Below are 18,228 nucleotides of genomic sequence, written 5' to 3' on the forward strand. Positions count from 1 at the left end.
GCAGGTGCTCCGCCAGGCACCAGCTCCCCGGCACCCGCAGTGTAGGGTCCTTTCCCTCAGCGCGTTTCTGAGGTTTGTTCACGGGGTTGTCCGTGTCAGTTTTCATTCCCTTTTATTGCTCAATCATCCATATTTCATAGAATGAGTACAAGAGGTGTGTTTTAGTTCTAGATATACTATGTTTGTTTATCTTCCCGTCCTGATTTATTGCTTTGTTTTGTTTGGGCTTGGGGACCACACCAGACAGTGCTCAGGGCTTATTCCTGGCTCTGAGCTCAGGGGACTATGTGCAGTGGTGGGGACTGAACCAGCGCCAGCTTCGTGCATCACAGTGACCTGCCCACTGTGTTTCTCTCCGAACCTCATCTTTATTTTTGCTTTGTGGGTCATATCTGGCAGTGTTCAGGGGCTACTCCTAGTGCAGTGCTCTGGGCCACTCCAGCAGTGCTCAGACGACTTGGCAGTGCTGGGGCTAAACCAGGGCTCCTGCCTGCGAAGCATGCATTGGTGTCGAGTTATTCCTCGGGACCCCCTTCTCTTTTGTCTTTTGCTTTGGGGGGACCAGACCCCGGTGTCCGCTCAGCCACACCCCGCCCAGCGTGTGGGAGACTTGCTGGTGCTGACCAAGTGGGTCTCTCCTGCCACCTGGGAGGCCAGGGCCAGGCTGCCCCATGCCAGAAGGTCCTCAATGGCGCCCCCTGGGGGAGGTAGCTGGATAGAAAATTCCTCACCGGGGTGGAGCATGCAAGGCACCCAGCCAAGCTCTGTGCTCAGGATAGTGTCAAGAGGACCCTGCCCCGCCAGGGGAATGTTTGTCGGGGGGCTGGGGGGGCCCTTCTCACCCAGCATCACGGGCAACTCCCTTCCCCACAGGGTAACGCAGGCCAGCAGGCGGGGGAGGCCGGCGCAGTCCAGGCACCTCATTGCCTCGTTATCAGGGGAGAGAGGGGGCAGAGCCCTGAGCAGGAGGCCCCTGGCACTCGGGGCTGGGGAGTAGCCAGCCGCCTCCCCCACTCAGTCTGTGGACAACCAGAGTCCACCCCCACGGGCAGGGCATTTCCCAGAATCTGTATTTTGTTTTTGTTTTGGTTCATCGGCCACACCTGGCGATGCACAGCCTTAACTCCAGGAGGGCTCAGGGGACCCTGAGGGCTACGGGCCTAGTTTCCTCTCCAGGCACCATCTTGGTGTCCCCTGAGCTGGTGTCCAGTTTGGGGCTGTAGAAGGGCTCTTTGCAGCGGTGGGACGCGGGCGCAGGGGGAGGGAGGGCGGTTTCTAGAACAGGTGGCAGGGCAGCGTCTGGCAAAGCCACCAGCCAAGGACACTTAAAAATATTTCTTTAGGGGCTGGAGAGATAGCACAGCGGGTAGGGCGTTTGCCTTGCACGCGGCCGACCCGGGTTCAAATCCCAGCATCCCATATGGTCCCCTGAGCACAGCCAGGGGTAATTCCTGAGTGCAGAGCCAGGAGCAACCCCTGTGCATTGCCAGGTGTGACCCAAAAAGAAAAAAAAATATATATATATATATATTTCTTTAACTAGAGAGTCTGGAGTGATAGCATAGCGGGTAGGGCGTTTGCCTTGCACACGGCCGACCCGGGTTTGAATCCCAGCATCCCACATGGTCCCCTGAGCACCGCCAGGAGTAACCCCTGTGCATTGCTGGGTGTGACCCAAAAAGAAAAAAAAATTATTTAACTAGAAAACAATTGAAATGTAAGGCATCGTGATTTACAACATATTAATGATGGGGTTTCGCTCACAGCAAAAGGTTTCACCCCACACCTCCAGCCGAGGTCCCCCCACTCACCCAGCCCCAAGGCCAAGGACTCTGGACCAAGCCCTGCTGGGCACTCTGGCCGGAACCTGGGAAGGAGAAACGGTGGAGGGGAAACCACAGGGCCAACGGCAAAACTCTGCAGCCCAGCGGGTCAACAAAAAAATCCACATGGAGCCAGCAAGAACCAGTTAGTGTCTGTGCATGATCGGGCCAAGAACCAAGGTACTAGACTGGGCAGTGACCTCGCCAGAGCACGGGAGAGGTAATTAGAAGGAGAAAGAAGTCTAACACTTTTTATCATTTTTTTTTTTTTTTGCTTTTTGGGTTACACCTAGAGATGTACGGGAGTTACTCCTGGCTCATGCACTCAGGAACGACTCCTGGCGGTGCTCAGGGGACCATATGGGATGCTGGGAATCAAATCCGGGTTGGCCAAGTGCAAGGCAAATACCCTACCCGCTGGGCTATCGCTCCAGCCAATCTTTAAAATAATAATAATAATAATAATAAATATAATAATGTGGGTCAAAGAGAATAGCGTGATAGTACAGTGGGCGGGGCATTTGCCTTGCATGAGCCGTGCTGGGGTTCAACCCCCGGAACCTAGAGGTTCCCCGAGCACTGCCAGGAGTGATCCTTCAGCACAGAGCCTGGGGAAGGCCCGCGCTAGGCCAGAGCCTTGGTTTCTGCCGGCTTCTGCCTTGCACAGCCAACCTGCGTCCCATTTCCTGAGCACCATCAGGATTGACTCTTGAGCAAGGCAGGAGCAGCCCCTGAGCACTGCCAGGTGTGCAACCCCCGCCTCCACACACACACACAAACACACGCAAGTCAATCTTTTTTTTTTTTTTTTTCTTTTTGGGTCACACCAAAAAGCGTTGGTGTGACCCAAAAAGCACAGGGGTTGGCGATGCACAGGGGTTACTCCTGGCTCTGCACTCAAGAACTACCCCTGGCCATGCTCAGGGGACCATATGGGATGCTGGGATTTGAACCCGGGTCGGCCGCGTGCAAGGCAAACGCCCTTGCTGTGCTATCACTCCAGCCCCATCAAGTCAATCATTTTTGAAAAAAGAAAAGAGTGAGGCTAGAGCAATAGGCCAATGGGCCAGAGGGCGGCCAGCGTCCTACAGCACATACCACAGGGAACAGCCCTGGAGCACTGCTCTGGGTGTGGCCCAGACAACTGGAGAGGAGACAAGTGCCCAGTGTTCCTTAGCCGGGAAGCAAGAGCTCCCGGGGAGAGCGGTCACTCGGGTGGGCAGACTGACCCTGCCACGGAACCCAGGGCTGAAGCTTCACCTCAGCCACACACAAAGGGATTGTATTTTTGTTATTATTTTAAGGGCCACACCCAGCAGTGCTCGGGGCTTACTCCTGGCGGGGGTGGGGGGGTCCTATGGGGTGCTGAGGATTGATCCCAGGTCCCGGTGTGCAAGGCAAGCGCCCTACCCACTGTACCATCCTTCCAACCCAAAAGTGGGGTGTATGAATCCCCTGGTAGATGGTCCCAGAGGAAGAACAAACATAGGAACTGCTAATAGAAGCCAGAGAGATGGTGCAGGGATTAATGCATGTCCCATGCACACCACTGGCCCTGGTTTAGATCCCGAGATGACCAGCGGGGACTAGCCCCCTCCCCCATCTCCTCACCCCAGCACCTCTATTCCAACACCAGAAGAGAAAAAGCAGAAAAGAAAACTTCACCAGGGGCCGGAGTGATAGCACAGCGGGTAGGGCGTTTGTCTTGCATGCAGCCGAATCGGGTTCGATCCGCAGCATCCCATATGGTCCCCCAAGCACTGCCAGGAGCAATTCCTGAGAGCAAAGCCAGGAGTAACCCCTGAGCATCGCTGGGTGTGACCCAAAAAGCAAAAAAAAAAGAAAGAAAGAAAAGAAAACTTCACCAGGGGCTGTGGACAGAGAGGGGAGTTAGGGCTTAGCAGGAGTCGGGCCCTCTGGGGTTTGCCCCACCGCGAGCCAGTAGGAGGATCTAGGTGGGGATCCCCACGCAGGGCGCGGAGAACTGCAGCTTGAACCCACTGCGGCCCCGGCCCGGGGCGGGGCGGGAGGGCGCCCCTCAGATTCTCAAAGGAGTCCAGGAGACCCCCACCAGAAAAGAACCCCACCCCCACCCCCAGAGGTGGGGCCTGTGGCTTCCAAGGCGGTTGCCTAGTCTTTGCAACTGGGCAGCAGCGCCTTTAACCCTTTGGTGCCCGCAGCGGTCGCTGGGGCTGCCCTGGAGGTGCCCAGATGGCTGGGAGAGAGTGGGGAGGGGCGTGACCGCGGGCGCTGACCACCCTCGGTGCCCCGGCTCGCCCCTCCAACCCCCCTCCGCGCCGCAGCCGGGCCCTGCACCCGCGGGGCCCCGCGCAGCTCGGGGCGGGCCGGGCCCGCGTTGCCTTGGCGACCCGAGACGCTGGAGCGAGCCGGCGACCGGTGGTTTGGGCGACCCCAGCGCCGAGGACGCAGACCCGGAGAGGAGCTTCGGCCGCGCAGGTGAGCGCAGGGCGCGGGGTGGGGGGCGGGGGGCAGACTGGGGGGGTGGGATGGAGCCCGAGCGCCGGGCACCCCGTCTTCCTCTTGGCCACGGCTGTTATTTGGAGCCGAGCTCAGTATTGAGGCCCTGAACCCACGTGCCCATTAGGAACCCAAGGTGGGCAAAGGATGCCTTCACGGGCAGCGATGTCAGAGATGACAAAGGCGCTGAAAGGGGCCCAGAGGCCCAGCCGGTTAGATTCCAGGCACCCGCATGGCCCGCCCAACCCTGCCTGGCAAATCTGCGTGGGTGCAGAGCCATGAGTAACGTCAGGTGTGGCCCCCAAACCAAACCAAACCACAAACGCCGCCGGGTTCTAGGCTCGCTTACAATTCTGAGTAAACCCAGGAGAGTGTCGGTCTGGACTCCTAAGGGGTTAACAGCTTCCTGCACGTTGCGGATCTCAACTGTCAGCCAGGATGACTAAAGCTCAGTGTTGGCTTTCATTTCCACAGCCCGTAGGGTACCTGATACTCAGCTCCCACTGATAGGAACGATATGCAAAGCCTACCGGATACATGTATTAATCATTACTCTCATCACAGCGGGGATGGAGCTCAGCTTGAGGCCCTGGGTTTGATCCCTGGCACTGGGAAAACTGGTGATGCTGTCTGTACTGCTGTTGATGTCGGTGCCAGGGACCGAAGCCAGGGCCTCAGCAGGTCAGGTGCTGACTTTGCATGGAGCAGACCCCTGGTTCGATCCCCAGGATCATATGTGGTCCCTGAGCTTTGTCAGGATGGTTCCCGAGTACAGAAACAGAAGTAAGCCCTGAGCACAGCCAGGTGTGGCCCAAACTTCTTCCCCCAAAATGGATGCTTTGTTCTGATGAGCTATATAGCCTTGGTCCTACCTTTAATTTTTTTTTTTTTTTGGTCACACCTGGCAATGTACAGGGGTTACTCCTGGCTCTGCACTCAGGAATTACTCCTGACAGTGTTGGGGAACCATATGGGATGCTGGGAACTGAACCTGGGTCGGCCGCATGCCAGGCAAACGCCCTACCCGCTGTGCTATTGCTCCAGCCCCCCTACCTTGATTTTTTTCTTTTCAGTTAATTAATGAAGTAAAATAAATTTTTTTTTCAGTAAAAACAGGTTTATTTGGAAGTTTTGAGGAAGTGGCAGAAGAGAGAGAGTAACGCGCTCAAGAGAGAACACGGGTTTCTCCAGAGTGGAGAGAGAGCTTCAGGGCACAATCCAGCACTAAGTATGGACATATGACATTACTGTCTTCAGAAGAGGGATAAGGGGACATGTGCTCGAGCACCACATGGACTCAGGCAGCACATGGGCGCGGCAGCCACATGTGTGCTCCGGCAGCATATGCTCAGTAAAAAACACTTTTGTTTTTGTTCGGGCCACACCTGGCAATGCTCAGGAGCTCCTCCTGGCTCTGCACTCAGGAATTACTCCTGGCCGTGTCAGGGGACCATCCAGGATGCCGGGGATCGAACCCAGTAGTCTGCATGCCAGGCAAATGCCCTCCCCAGTGTACTATCTCTCTGACCCCTCAGTAAAACAAAATTCCTTAAACATTTCTTTTGTAGAAAAAAAAATTAAAAATCATAAAAAAATTTTTTCTCGTGGGGATGGAGCAATAACACAGCGGGTAGGGCGTTTGCCTTGCACATGGCAGACCCGGGTTCGATTCCCAGCATCCTATATGGTCCCCTGAGCACCGCCAGGGGTAATTCCTGAGTGCAGAGCCAGGAGTAATCCCTGTGCTTTGCTGGGTGTGACCCAAAAAGCAAAAAAAAAAAAAAAAAATTTCTTGATTTTCAGGCCACACTCAGCAGTGCCAGAGACTATTCCCAGAATTTCTTTTTTTTTTTTTCTTTTTGGGTCACACCCAGCGATGCTCAGGGGTTATTCCTGGCTTTGCACTCAGGAATTGCTCCTGGCGGTGCTTGGGGGACCATATGGGATGCCGGGGATCGAACCCGGGTCGGCCGCATGCAAGGCAAATGCCCTATGCACCGTGCTATCGCTCCGGCCCCATTCCCAGAATTTCTTGGGCCCCGTGTGATTGAAGGAACTGACCCAGGCCTCTCACGGAGAGGAGGTTCCAGACCACTGAATCCTCTCCTGGGTCCCTGAATTAAAGTTTATTTTTATTTCCATTTTTTCCCATGAATTAAAGTTTAATTCATGGAACTAAGAGAAAAAAAAAACAGTGACTTTAGAACCTGTGACTGCTTCCCCTCACTAATTTAGTTTCTTTTGTTTTGTTTTTTGGGCCACATCCCGAGGTGTGCAGGGTTTACTCCTGGCTCAGTGCTCAGGCATCACCCCTGGCAGGGCCTGGAGGATCACAGGTGTTTCAGGGATTGAATCTGATTAATTTGAAATTTTATTTTATTATTTATTTATTTATTTGGGGACCTGGGGGCCACACCGAACAGTGCTCAAGGGTTACTCCTAGCTCCGCACTCAGGAATCACTCCTGGTGGTGCTCAGGGGACCATATGGGGTGCTGAGGATCAAACCTGGGTTGGCCGCGTGCAAGACAGATGTCCTACTGGCTATACTATTTCTCTGGCCTTTCCCATTAATTTTTTTTAATTCAATTTTTTTCTTTTTTGACAAATGTTGGGCCATACCCAGCAGTGCTTAGGGCTTACTCCCGGCTCTGTGCTAAGGATCACTCCTGGCAGTGCTTAGGGCACTGGGGAGTGAACCTTGGTCAGCCACGTGCAAAACACAAAAAGGGGAAAAAAAACAACAAAAACTGAACATATTTTAAAATTTTTCAGCTTTTGTTTTTCTTTTCCTTTTTCTTTTTTTTTTCTTGCTTTTTGGGTCACACCCAGTGATGCTCAGGGGTTACTCCTGGCTCTGCACTCAGGAATTACTCCTGGTGGTGCTCAGGGGACCATATGGGATGCTGGGAATCGAACCCGGGTCGGCCACGTGCAAGGCAAATGCCCTCCCCGCTGTGCTATTGCTCCAGTCCCTGTTTTGCTTTCTTTTGTTTTGCCCGCACTGGCAGTGGTCAGGGCTTACTCCCAGCTCCCAGCCGAGCTGGCTGTGAGTCTGTGCCTACTGTGTCCCAGGTCTGCGCCCTGCCCCCGGCACCAGAACTGGCACTGGGCTTTTCCACTCTCATCTCTCAGACAGAAGAGGCAGGAACAAGGGGCTCGAAGTGGGGGGTAGGGGTGACCCCCCTGTGCCCAGCAGTTGCCTCTCAGCCCTGCCTGGCTGCCCTCGGACCCTCTGAACTAGGCCCAGGCATCATACCCCTGCTTGCTCCAGGTCAGACTCCAATTTGAAAGCCAGCACAGCGTCCACATTCAGTGGCCAGCTGGGCCTGAAACAGGTGACAGTCACCCCTGCCTGGGGTCAGACTGTCCCTGATGTCATCACAAACCTCCTTCCCTGGTTTCCCTGGGTGCCCAAGTAATTGTGCCATCAGCCTTACCTTTACAGGGGCCCCGGAGATGGCAGGAGGCGGGAGAGGCTGCGTCCACCACAAGTCATCTCCCGCTGCTCTCCGGGGCCCGGCTCCAGCCCAGGGAACCCCCGGCCTCTGGGTGTTCCGTGAGCTGAGCCCGGAGCGTCTGACCTGCTGCCTGCCCTGTGACCACAGCAGTAGGTGGTGGCATGCCGGTGACCAAGTGCCCGCAGAAGTCGCTGCCCCCGTGGAAGGAGTGGGACCGCAAGGCGCAGAGGAATGGCATCCGGCACCAGGTGTACGCCGTCAACGGCGACCGCTACCTGGGAGAGTGGAAGGACAACCTGAAACACGGTAAGGGCGCCCGGCCCGGTGGCGGGGGGCAGGAGAGGCCCAGGGCTCCCCCGGAGGGCGAGACCCTTGGCTCTGGGGCTCAGACCCCATCCCTGCCCTGGGGGACCCGGGCCCTGGACCTTCCTCAAGTGCATCTTTTGCAGGTGCCTTGAGAAGGGGGAATCCTGCAGGCTCTCTAAGGGTGGGGTACACGGGAATCTAGAACCTTCGTGCTCTGAGGCTTCCTCCACGGATGATCCCCACACCTATAGTATGAACCAGTCTCCTCGGTGGCCCCCGCCCTGACTTCGAGGCCAGGCCTCATGCTGCCGGCCCGGCTCTGTCTGCTTCCAACCGCGGGCGGCTCATGGGGGCCGCACACCCCTGCACTCAGAGCAAGGAGGACCCTGAGTTTTGTTGGGTTTGGGGGGATGCTGGGATTGAGCCAGGCTTCGTGCCTGCAGGATACGAACGCCCCAGTGAGTCACCTCCACCCCCACGCCGAGGAGCTGTGTGATTTGGGGTGTGTCACCTCCCTCTCTCTGGATCTCAGGCTGCCCCCAAACCAAACGGAGGGTGGTGGGGGAGAGCCTCGAGGGCTGGAGCACGTACCCTGGAGGCAGGAGTCTGGGCTTCAACCCTGCACACTTCCGGGAGGGACCCCTGAGGACCAAGCACGGAGGGCCCCTCAGCAGCTCTGCACAGGTCCAAAACGAGGAAAATAACTGGTCCATGTGGGCAGGAGAGAGAGAGGGGTTAAGGCACTTGTCTTGCATCCTGCTGACCCCAGTTCAAATCCCCGGCACCGTCTATGGTCAAGTGAGGCCTGAGCACGGCTGGGCTCGCCCTCGCCGTCAAATAAACAGAATCTGATCCAGTCGGCTTCTTCATCTTCATCACTCCTGATACTGCGGGGCCAGAACAGTGGTATGGCAGGTAGGGCATTTGCCTTGCATGTGGTGACCAGAGTTCCCTCCTCGGCACTCCATATGGTTGCCCCTAGCAACCACCAAGCGTGATCACTGGGTGCAGAGCTAGGAGTAAGCCTTGAGCACCATCGGGTGCCGCCCCCTCAAAACAAACAAACTTTCATTCCTGGTACCCAGAGGAGGATGTACCCAACCTGTGCTGAACACGGGAGGTCCTGAGAGGCAGGAATAGCTCCCCTCACACTGGCTTCCCGACACTGAGTTGCACACCTACTGTGTGCTAGGGACTCTGCTAGCCTTTGAGCTCCAGTGAAAATCAATGCCTGCCCTTGGCAGGCCACATACAACGGGCACGACCCACCCGACAAATAACTGCAGCAGAGGCTAGAATGGTGAGAACGGACACAAGGCAGCACAGACCAGGTCTGCAGACGGGCATTCTTCTTTTATTTTTTTATTATTTCGGGCTTGGGGGCAGGAATTACTCCTGGCGGTGCCCAGGGAACCATTTGGGATGCCTGGGATTGGCTATGTGCAAGGCAAATGCCCTCCCCACGGTGCTGTCGCGCCAGGTCCCAAAATGGTGGCATTATGAGTTTACAGAATTGAACAGTGTGATCTTAGCACTGCACTGTCCTCCCATTGTGCATCAATTTGCTCGAGTGGGCACCAGTAACGTCTCCATTGTGAGGCTTGTTATTGTTCTTGGCATATGAAATACGACACCGGGAGCTTGCCAGGCTCTGCTGTGTGGGCAGGATACTCTCATAGCTTGCTGGGCTCTCCGAGAGAGAGGGAGGAATCAAACCCTGGTCGGCTGCGTGCAAGGCAAACGCCCTCCCCGCTGTGCTACAGTGGTGTGATCTTACCTCAGAGAAATGGGTTAAAGCGTAGACTTGAAAGTGAGGGAGTCGGGGCTGGAGCGATAGCACAGCGGGGAGGGCGTTTGCCTTGCATGCGTCCAACCTGGGTTCGATTCCCAGCATCCCATATGGTCCCCTGGGCACCGCCAGGGGTAATTCCTGAGTGCGGAGCCAGGAGTGACCCCTGTGCATCGCCGGGTGTGACCCAAAAAGCAAAAAAAAAAAAAAAAAAAGAAAGTGAGGGAGTCAGTCTGTGATTTGCAGGGATTACTGTCCAGGCAGCAAGAACAGGTGGAGCAAAGGGACAAAGAGCCAGTGTGGCTGCCAGAGTCAGAGATGTGTGTGTGTGTGTGTGTGTAAGGTTTTGCTGTCCGGGCTGTTAGGCACCTCCTGAGGTAAGAGCAACCCTCCAGGAACCCTGACTGAGTCTTGCTCTTGGCTCCTTTGGGAAGTGGGGAGGGGAACAGAAGGCTCCAGGCCAGCGCGCCAGTGAGGCCAGCAGTGCTGGTGCCCGGCGCTCACACTCTGAGTCAGGTCCCCATCTGGCTGCTGGAGGGAGAAGGGGGTCTCGGGGGAGGGGAATCTCATATGCTCCACAGGTCATCCTCTCTGGCCTGGGAGCTTGCAAAACTTTTCCTGTGGGGGTTGGTTGGGAGCAGCACCGATGCCCAGCATTTCTCGGGGGCAAGTCTCTTCAGTTGTGGTGCTCACTGATGTTGCACCCTGGTTTGGGGGCAGGGCCTCCCAAGCTGGCCCTAGGAGCACTCACTCCTGCTGATGTGGCCTCCTCCCACTTGCTTTACTCTGGACCAGAGAACTACACTTCCCAGCATGCTTTGCGCTCTGGCCTCCAGCTGGGTCAAGATCCAGGTGAGAGAGTGGCAGGTGAGATGAAGAGGGCTGAAAAGCTCTGTGCTTGGTGGCACCCCTGGCACTCTCCTCTGAAGCCCCCGTCCCCATCGGGCGGCCCCTGCCAGGTGGCCTAGTGGGTGGGCCCTAGTGGGTCACCCGCCGCCTTGTGGCTCTGGCTTTGCCAGCATCTGACCTGCCTCACTCTCCTCTTTGGCTCCTGTTCTCGCTCCGCTGGAGCCAAGACTGCTGCAAACAGTCTGTTGCTCCACCTGCCTGGGCCTCCCTCACCCGCCGTCTCCAGCCTTCAGTCTGGCTCTCTGGGCCGCCTCGGGGGCTGATTCTGTGCTGAGATCCCGAGGCAAGCTGCGCCCCTTTGTCTCTGGCTTGGTTCCTGCGCCCTCAAACCTTCACTTTCTTCTAGTAGTACCGGGTCCCAGCGGACGTGGGAGCGGGGCGAGGGTGTGTGTGCAAGGCCCCGGTGCCCTCCGATGCTGGCCCTGCGGGTCTCCCGACGTCCTTCCTGCTCGGGGCTCTGATGGCACGGGCATCTGCCCAGTCTGTTTGGGTGGTTGCAGACAGAAACTCACGTGGGCCGGCTTAAGCAATCAATACAAGTTCGGGCACGGCCGGACTCTGAGGCCAAATGGAACTTGGCCTCTCCCCACCCTCTTGGCTTTGCTCTGCTGCCTGGGTGGTGGTGGTGAATTTTAAGCAAAGGCCACGGGCCCGTAGAGACGCCGACGGCCCGGGTTTGATCCTGGGCACCGCAACCATCTCCTGAGTTCATCAGGAGTGACCCCGGGTTCATTTAACTCAGTTCCTTCTCCCTAGTTCCCTTCCAGAGAGTTAAATCACTCACTGTAGCAGTTCAGACGCCCACAAGGCCTCAAAGAGCCTAAAAGGAACTGACTTTCATTGGTCTAACGTGGGTCACGTGCACTTCACTTAACCAATCATAGGGAGCTGGGTATGGAGGCTTATTGGCTAGAATTGCCAGGGGGCGGAGCCCACCGATGCCAACTTCCTGAATTGAGAGTCTGTTAGAAAATAAGATTGAAGAAGTCGAAGAGGAAGTCGTGCAGCGTGTGGGGTGGGTGCGGGTTCGAATCCTGAGCTCAGAACCAGAAGAAATCCCTGAACACGGCCAGATGTGGCTGAAAACCAAGCACAATGTTGTTGGTGGTGGTCTTTTGGGGTCACACCCGGCGATGCTCAGGGTCTTACTCTTGGCTCTGCACTCAGGAATTATTCCTGGAATTACTCAGGGACCATATAGGATGCTGGGAATCGAACCCGGGTTAACCGTGTGCAAGGGAAACGCCCTGCCTACTGTGCTATCTCTCTGACACACTAACAATTTTAAGAGCAGTTATAAACGGTGCTTGCCTTGCATGTGACCAGTAGGGTTTTAGCCCCTATATCCCATAAGATCCAGGCTTGGGCCTGTGTTACATGAGCTGTAGCCCTTCACATGATCAGACACCGCAGGTCACATTTGTATCCACAATGCTCAAATAATATTTTGGGGATGGTTTGAGCCACATTCAGTGGTGCTCAGAGGTGAATCGTGGCAGGGCTTTAGGTACTATATGGGATGCCGAGGATTGAACTGGGTCAGTCGTGTGTAATGCAAGTGTCCTACAAACTACTATCTCTCCAGCTCCAGACCCTTGAACATTTTTTTAGTGGTGCTGGGAACCAAACCCAGAACCTCATACTTGTAACATGAAAGTTCTCCTGCTGAGCCATATGTTTCTCCATCCTCAAAACATACCTTTTGTTTTTATCTTTTCTGCCACCACTGGTTGTACTCAGGGCTGACCATATGGGATGTCGGGGATCGAACTCGAGTCCACCACGTGCAAACGCTGACTCCTGCCTCTGCACTCAGGGGAGCATATGGGGTACGGGGATCCAACCTGGGTGAGCCTTAGGCAAACCAAGCGCCCAAACTAAACATCTTAAGTTTCAGTGCCTGCACTCGCCTGGCTGTGGTACGGCTGGCAGCACACCACCAGCAGAACTGCCCAGATCACGCTCATGCCAGCAGCACCTGCGATCAGCCTTTGCCACTGAGCCGTCTCCTGCTCCCAAATCACCAGGTCTGAGGGCCCTAGAATCCAGGCCGAGACAAAGCCTGCCATCACCATGTCCAGCAGGGTGGAGGCCGTGCCTGCAGCACTGACTTCTCTGTGTATCTCAGGGAAAGGAACACAAATCTGGAAGAAAGGTGCCATCTATGAGGGGGACTGGAAGTTTGGAAAGCGAGATGGCTATGGGACCCTCAGCCTTCCTGAGAAAGAGACTGGAAGGTACAGGAGAGTATACTCGGGCTGGTGGAAAGGTGACAAGAAATCGGTGAGTGCATGGTGCGCGTGCGACCGTGTGAGGTGTCTGACCGGGTGTGGGGAGGAGGGCTACTGTGTGGGTGGGAGAAGGAAGGGGTGGGGGATCCTGAGGGCCTCTCAGAACAAAAGCCAGGAAACAGGAAGCAGAGGAGAGGGCCTGGGAGGAGCCATGAAGTGAGCCCCTGCCGCCAGCCTCCCCCCTGCTTGTCCCCGATAGTTTCCTGGCTTTCTTTCCCCTGGGCCTCCCTCTTATGAGAGCCTCCCTTGAATTGGCATTGGATACGCGATGGGGGTGGCTGGGAAAGTGAGAACAAGAAAGCAGAGGCCGGGCCCGGGCCCCAGCACGAGAGAGGACAGAGGATGGTCCTGAGGGATAAGAGGCAGACAGAGTGTCCCCGAGCGAGAAGCGCCCAAACGGGTCACAGTCCTGCAAGGCCCCCTTAGAAACAGGGACGAACCCACGATAATACAGCGGGGAGGGCGCTCGCTCTGCACGCGGCCGAGCCGGGTTCGATCCCCGGCATCCCACACGGGTCCCTGAGCACCGCCGGGACTGATTCCCGAGTGCGGAGCCAGGGAAGTCTAGCGGGCATGGCAGGGCAGAGGAAGGACGGGCTGCGGGGGGCAGCGTAAAAGCAGCCCAGGTGTGTGGCATGTGGGAGGGCCGGTGGCACTGAACGGGGGCGTGCTTTCAGGGCTATGGCATCCAGTTCTTTGGACCCAAGGAATATTACGAGGGTGAGTGGTGTAGCAACCGACGCACTGGGTGGGGCCGCATGTACTACAGCAACGGAGACATCTACGAAGGCCAGTGGTACGACGACAAGCCCGAAGGGGAGGGCATGTTGCGGCTGAGTGAGTGTCCCGCCGGGCCCCCACCTGACCGCGACCCTCAAAGACCCTCAAACCCCACCTCCTGCAAAGTCCGCAGTCTGGACTGTGCAGCCTTGCCCATAAGCCCTGCCTCCTTATGACACGTGACCTCACGCACATCTAGCCACGCCCCTGAGAACTTGACCACGCCCACATAAGCACCGCACCCCCTCAGGCCCCGCCTTCTGGCACCGTGTGTGGCCACGCCCCGCATAGCCTCTCTCTGGTGTGGGTTGCCGTGAATGGGGGAGGCGGGGCTGGAGAGATAGGACAGCAGTTAGGGCAGCAGTTAGGGCTCTTGCTTTGCATGTAGCTGACACGGGTTCAATCCTTGGCACCCCAAAGTACCGCGAACCAGCAGTTTGGTGGATGGGTCTGTGACATGCAAGAGGGTTTCTCATGGACAGACCTCCAGCAAGTGCTCCTCGCTTGCTCTCTCTGAGATGGCCGATTTCACAATTCCCATGAAGCTGATGCTCTTTGCATCCCTTTACAAATGAAGAGGTTGTCATTCACTCACTCACTCATTCAGATCACACAGCTTGGGGTCAAAAGTGCTCCATGGGGGGGCTGGAGCTATAGCACAGCGGGTAGGGCATTTGCCTTGCACGTGGCCGACCGGTTCGAATCCCAGCATCCCATATGGTCCCCTGAGCACGGCCAGGGGTAATTCCTGAGTGCAGAGCCAGGAGTAACCCCTGTGCATCGCCAGGTGTGACCCAAAAAGCAAAAAAAAAAAAAAAAAAAGAAAAAAAAAGAAAAAAGTGCTCCATGGGCCCGAGAGCTCCAGAGACTGGAGCACCCGCTTGGCATGCAGGAAGCCAGGTTCCATCCTCAGCACCAGATGCTCTCCTGAGCACTGCAAGGAATGACCCCTGAGCACTCCCCTCCCCTCCCTGAATTTTTCAGTTTCCCATTTCAGTTTCCCATGATTAGGCTGGATTGGGGATAGGCAGCTGTGTTCCCCTCACCAGCACCTGCGCCTGGGGCATGCCTGTTTGCCCAGCCACCTCTTAGCTGCCGAGTCAAAGAAGCTTACTGTGCAGCTTCGCACCGTCACTGCCTCAGGTCTGGGCTCTGGGGCCTGCAGGCCTCGGTTTCTGCCATAGGCTTGTCAGTTTGCTGAAACTCTGTACCCCCGAGTCCTCATCAGTATAATGCAGGTAAATGTGGAGATGGGGATGTGGCTCGGGGACAGAGTGCCTGCCTGCAGGTGAGGACCCAGGGCACCACAGTGAAGACACATCTGGGCAAACACACGTGAGTCAGGGTGTGGGGAAGGTGAGAAGAGCCCCGTGTGGTGCAGGGCGCAGCCCGGTGTCTGCGAGCAGGTGCTCAGAGCTGCACACCCCTCAGCCTTGCAGTGGGCAGGGTCAGCAAACAGGGCCAGTGCAGCCCAGCACATTCCCGCCAGTCAGACTTCCTGAAACCCGTGTCCTGCCCATATAGAGAGGCGCTGACTGGCCCGTCCATACTGAATTCCACTAAGCCTCCTCTGTGTGTGCTCATTTGACTTCCCAACCATTGAGTGTGAGCATGCGCGTGCTTCTGTGACTTCCGCTTCACAAACAGGAACGTGGGCTGAAAGGGGTAAGGGGCCAGCCGAGACCATGTGATGCCAGGAAGCATGAGCTCCCCTGTTCTCACTCTGTGGGGTTGGACATTTGGGCTCCTGGAGCTGGGGCCTTTGGTTTGCATGTGGCTGACTCCGGTTCAGTCTCCAGAACCCCATATGGTCCTCCAAGCACTGGCAAGAGTGAACCCTGAGCACCACCACGTGTGGCCCCCCCCCAAAAAAAAAAGAAAGAAAAAGCTTGGGCTCTTGCTCTCCAGTTGCAATCACACACACACACACACACACACACACACACACACACACACACACACACACACACACATGCAGAGCCTTCTACAAACAGCGGGAGGAGGTGTGGTCCCTTCCAGCTCTGTCTGAGGAGGAAAGTCAGGAAGCGCGACACCCGCCCAGCCGAGTGTGGGAATGCCAGCCTGCCAGGCTGGACCGGTGCCGCCGGGAAAGGAGGCTGAGAGAATTCAAGTTCAGGGAAATGAGCCACATTTGTTCTGCAAACAGTGGACCCCGGGGCACAAACGCTCCATCAGCGTGGTTCCTCCAGCTCCTGGGCAGAATGGTCTCACCCAGAGGTGACAGAGGGGCCGGCCCGCCCACCGGCCTGCTGTGCCCAGCACTCATGCCCCCCGTACTTTCCCCAGAGAATGGAAACCGCTACGAGGGCCAGTGGGAGAAAGGCATGAAGAACGGGAAGGGCCGTTTCTTCCACCTGGACCGCGGGCAGCTGTTCGAAGGCTTTTGGGTGGACGACGTGGCCAAGTGTGGCACCATGATCGACTTTGGCCGCGACGAAGCCCCCCAGCCCACACAGTTCCCCATTCCTGAGGTGGGCAGCCCTGTGAGGGGGGGAGGAGAAAGAGAGGGGGAGAGAGAGAGTGGGGAGAGGGGCGGAGAAAGAGAGGTGAGAGAGAGGGAGGAGAAAGAGAGAGAAAAGAATGGAACCTGGGCCACACCTGCCTGCCCAGACAGCAGACATGGCTCGGTGTCCAGCTGAGTGTTCCCACGGAGGCGGGCAGCGCCCAGAGGCTGGCGTTATCCTCCGCATCCACCAGCCTGGGCTTTCACGCACCCCGATCTGACCGTTTCCCTCCAGATCAAACTTGTGGACCCCGACGGCGTGCTGGAGGAAGCCCTAGCCCAGTTCATGAAAGCACAGGAAGGAGAGAGCGAGTCGGGCGAGTAGCCCAGCAGGACTTCGGGACACAGGCTCTGCACCGACGCAGCCCAGGAGCTCGCCTCGGGCCAGGTGAGGCGAGTCATTGCCACCCTTGGTGTGCCCACGGGCTTGGGGCATGGAAGGGGGAGGCCAGTCCCCGTGGAAACTCCCCTCCAAAGCTCAAAGACCGGTTCACGCGAGTCCTGCTCGGACATCCCAGGGGTGGCTTGCCCTGGCCCCACCCCTGGCGCCGTCTGGTGGAGCCTGGTGTGCCAGCCCCTCCTGGCATGGGCAACGCGGGCCCGAGAGCAGCGGCATTGAGCTCCGGCTCCCAGCAACCCCTTGCCTTGGCAGTGAACCTGGAGCTTCAGGAGAAAACCAGCTGGTGTCACCAACAACTCAGGCTGGCATGGTCCCCGCTGCAGGAGCCCGCGGGTTCTGGGCCCAGCTGGGGCACCCTCCGAGGGCGCCCTGCCCACCTAGCACTGGACCAGTCTTTGCCAGTGGGGTGCTCACACTTGCCCCCAGGCTGGCGGAGGTGACGCCTGTTCCTTGGCAGACCCCTGGTTGGAACTATTCCTGAGTGTGTGACAATAAAGGAGAACCTGGTGACGGTAATGCAGGGGCCGGGAGTGCCACGGAGGGGCGAGGGAGCTCGGGTGGCACACTGCACCCCACAGGCCTCCACCCGCGCGGCGGACATACCTGCGAGGGCCAGAGGGACGCTGCCAAGAATGCAGGGAGGCCCGGGGGTCAGGAGGGAGCGTCAGCTTGGAAACAGGAGGCCCTCACGGTGGTTCTGAGGGGAGCGCACTGAGTGAGAGGGTCAGGGCACGGACACTCCCTTCTGGGGGCCAGGGAGGGGATCCAGGGCTGGCCACAGGCCCGAGGGTGCCCCCCCCACCTGCCTTGAGGCAGAAAGGGCGCTCCAAGGAAGGACTTGGAGGTTTCGGTATTTGCAAATCTACACAAAAATTCTGATCTCTGATGTCAGGGATGGCACCAGAGTCGCCCCCTGCCAGGCCTTTGGTCTGCCCCTGAGCCACGCCCCCAGCCCCATGCAATCCTAGTGCTGGTTCCCTCCTCTTTCCCATGCGGGTTTGCCTCAGGGCTGGGATGGGCCTGGCTAAGACCTGCGTGAGGCCCGCCCCACTGGGAACCGGTCAACAGTGTGTTTTTAAGCAGAAAGACACATAAAACAAAGTCACACCAGGGACCGGAGCGACAGTACACAGGGGGAGGGCGTTTGCCTGGCATGCCGCTGACTTGGGTTCGATCCCCAACATCCCACATGGTCCCCTGAGCACCACCAGGAATGACTCCTGAGAAGAATCAGGAGTAACCTGAGTGTCACCAGGTGTGGCCCAAAAACTGACACTGAAAACAGTGCCCAGCAGGCCACAGAACGCCAGCAAGGAGGGGCGCGGGGAGTGCGGAACAGCACTGGGCGCTCTGGACGCCTCCTTACTCTTCACGAAATTTCCCGAGAATGGAAAACAACGTGCTCAGAGGCTGCGCCCCTGGAGCCCCGGCGACATCGTCCCCGCAGCCCGGGCTCCGCTAACAGACG

At 57.2% G+C, this 18,228-nt stretch overlaps 1 protein-coding gene across 2 annotated transcripts; it reads left to right on the forward strand.

The window, feature by feature from the left end:
* The first annotated feature begins 3,827 nt into the window (after nucleotides 1-3,827).
* Nucleotides 3,828-18,103, forward strand: MORN3 (MORN repeat containing 3). Of its 2 annotated transcripts, XR_008631429.1 has the most exons (7): nucleotides 3,828-4,280; nucleotides 7,909-8,067; nucleotides 12,894-13,048; nucleotides 13,734-13,893; nucleotides 16,144-16,328; nucleotides 16,596-16,748; nucleotides 17,013-18,103. XR_008631429.1 is itself a non-coding variant. In XM_055147377.1 (6 exons), exons 2-6 carry the CDS (start codon nucleotides 7,923-7,925, stop codon nucleotides 16,683-16,685), a joined length of 735 nt encoding a protein of 244 aa, XP_055003352.1. In that variant the 5' UTR covers nucleotides 3,828-4,280; nucleotides 7,909-7,922; the 3' UTR covers nucleotides 16,686-18,103. The 2 variants fall into 2 exon arrangements, 1 of the variants encoding a protein (XP_055003352.1); XM_055147377.1 differs by having other exon boundaries at nucleotides 16,596-18,103.
* Nucleotides 18,104-18,228: the final 125 nt, after the last annotated feature.

Source organism: Sorex araneus, chromosome 9, assembly GCF_027595985.1.
Source record: "Sorex araneus isolate mSorAra2 chromosome 9, mSorAra2.pri, whole genome shotgun sequence".
NCBI lineage: Eukaryota > Metazoa > Chordata > Mammalia > Eulipotyphla > Soricidae > Sorex > Sorex araneus.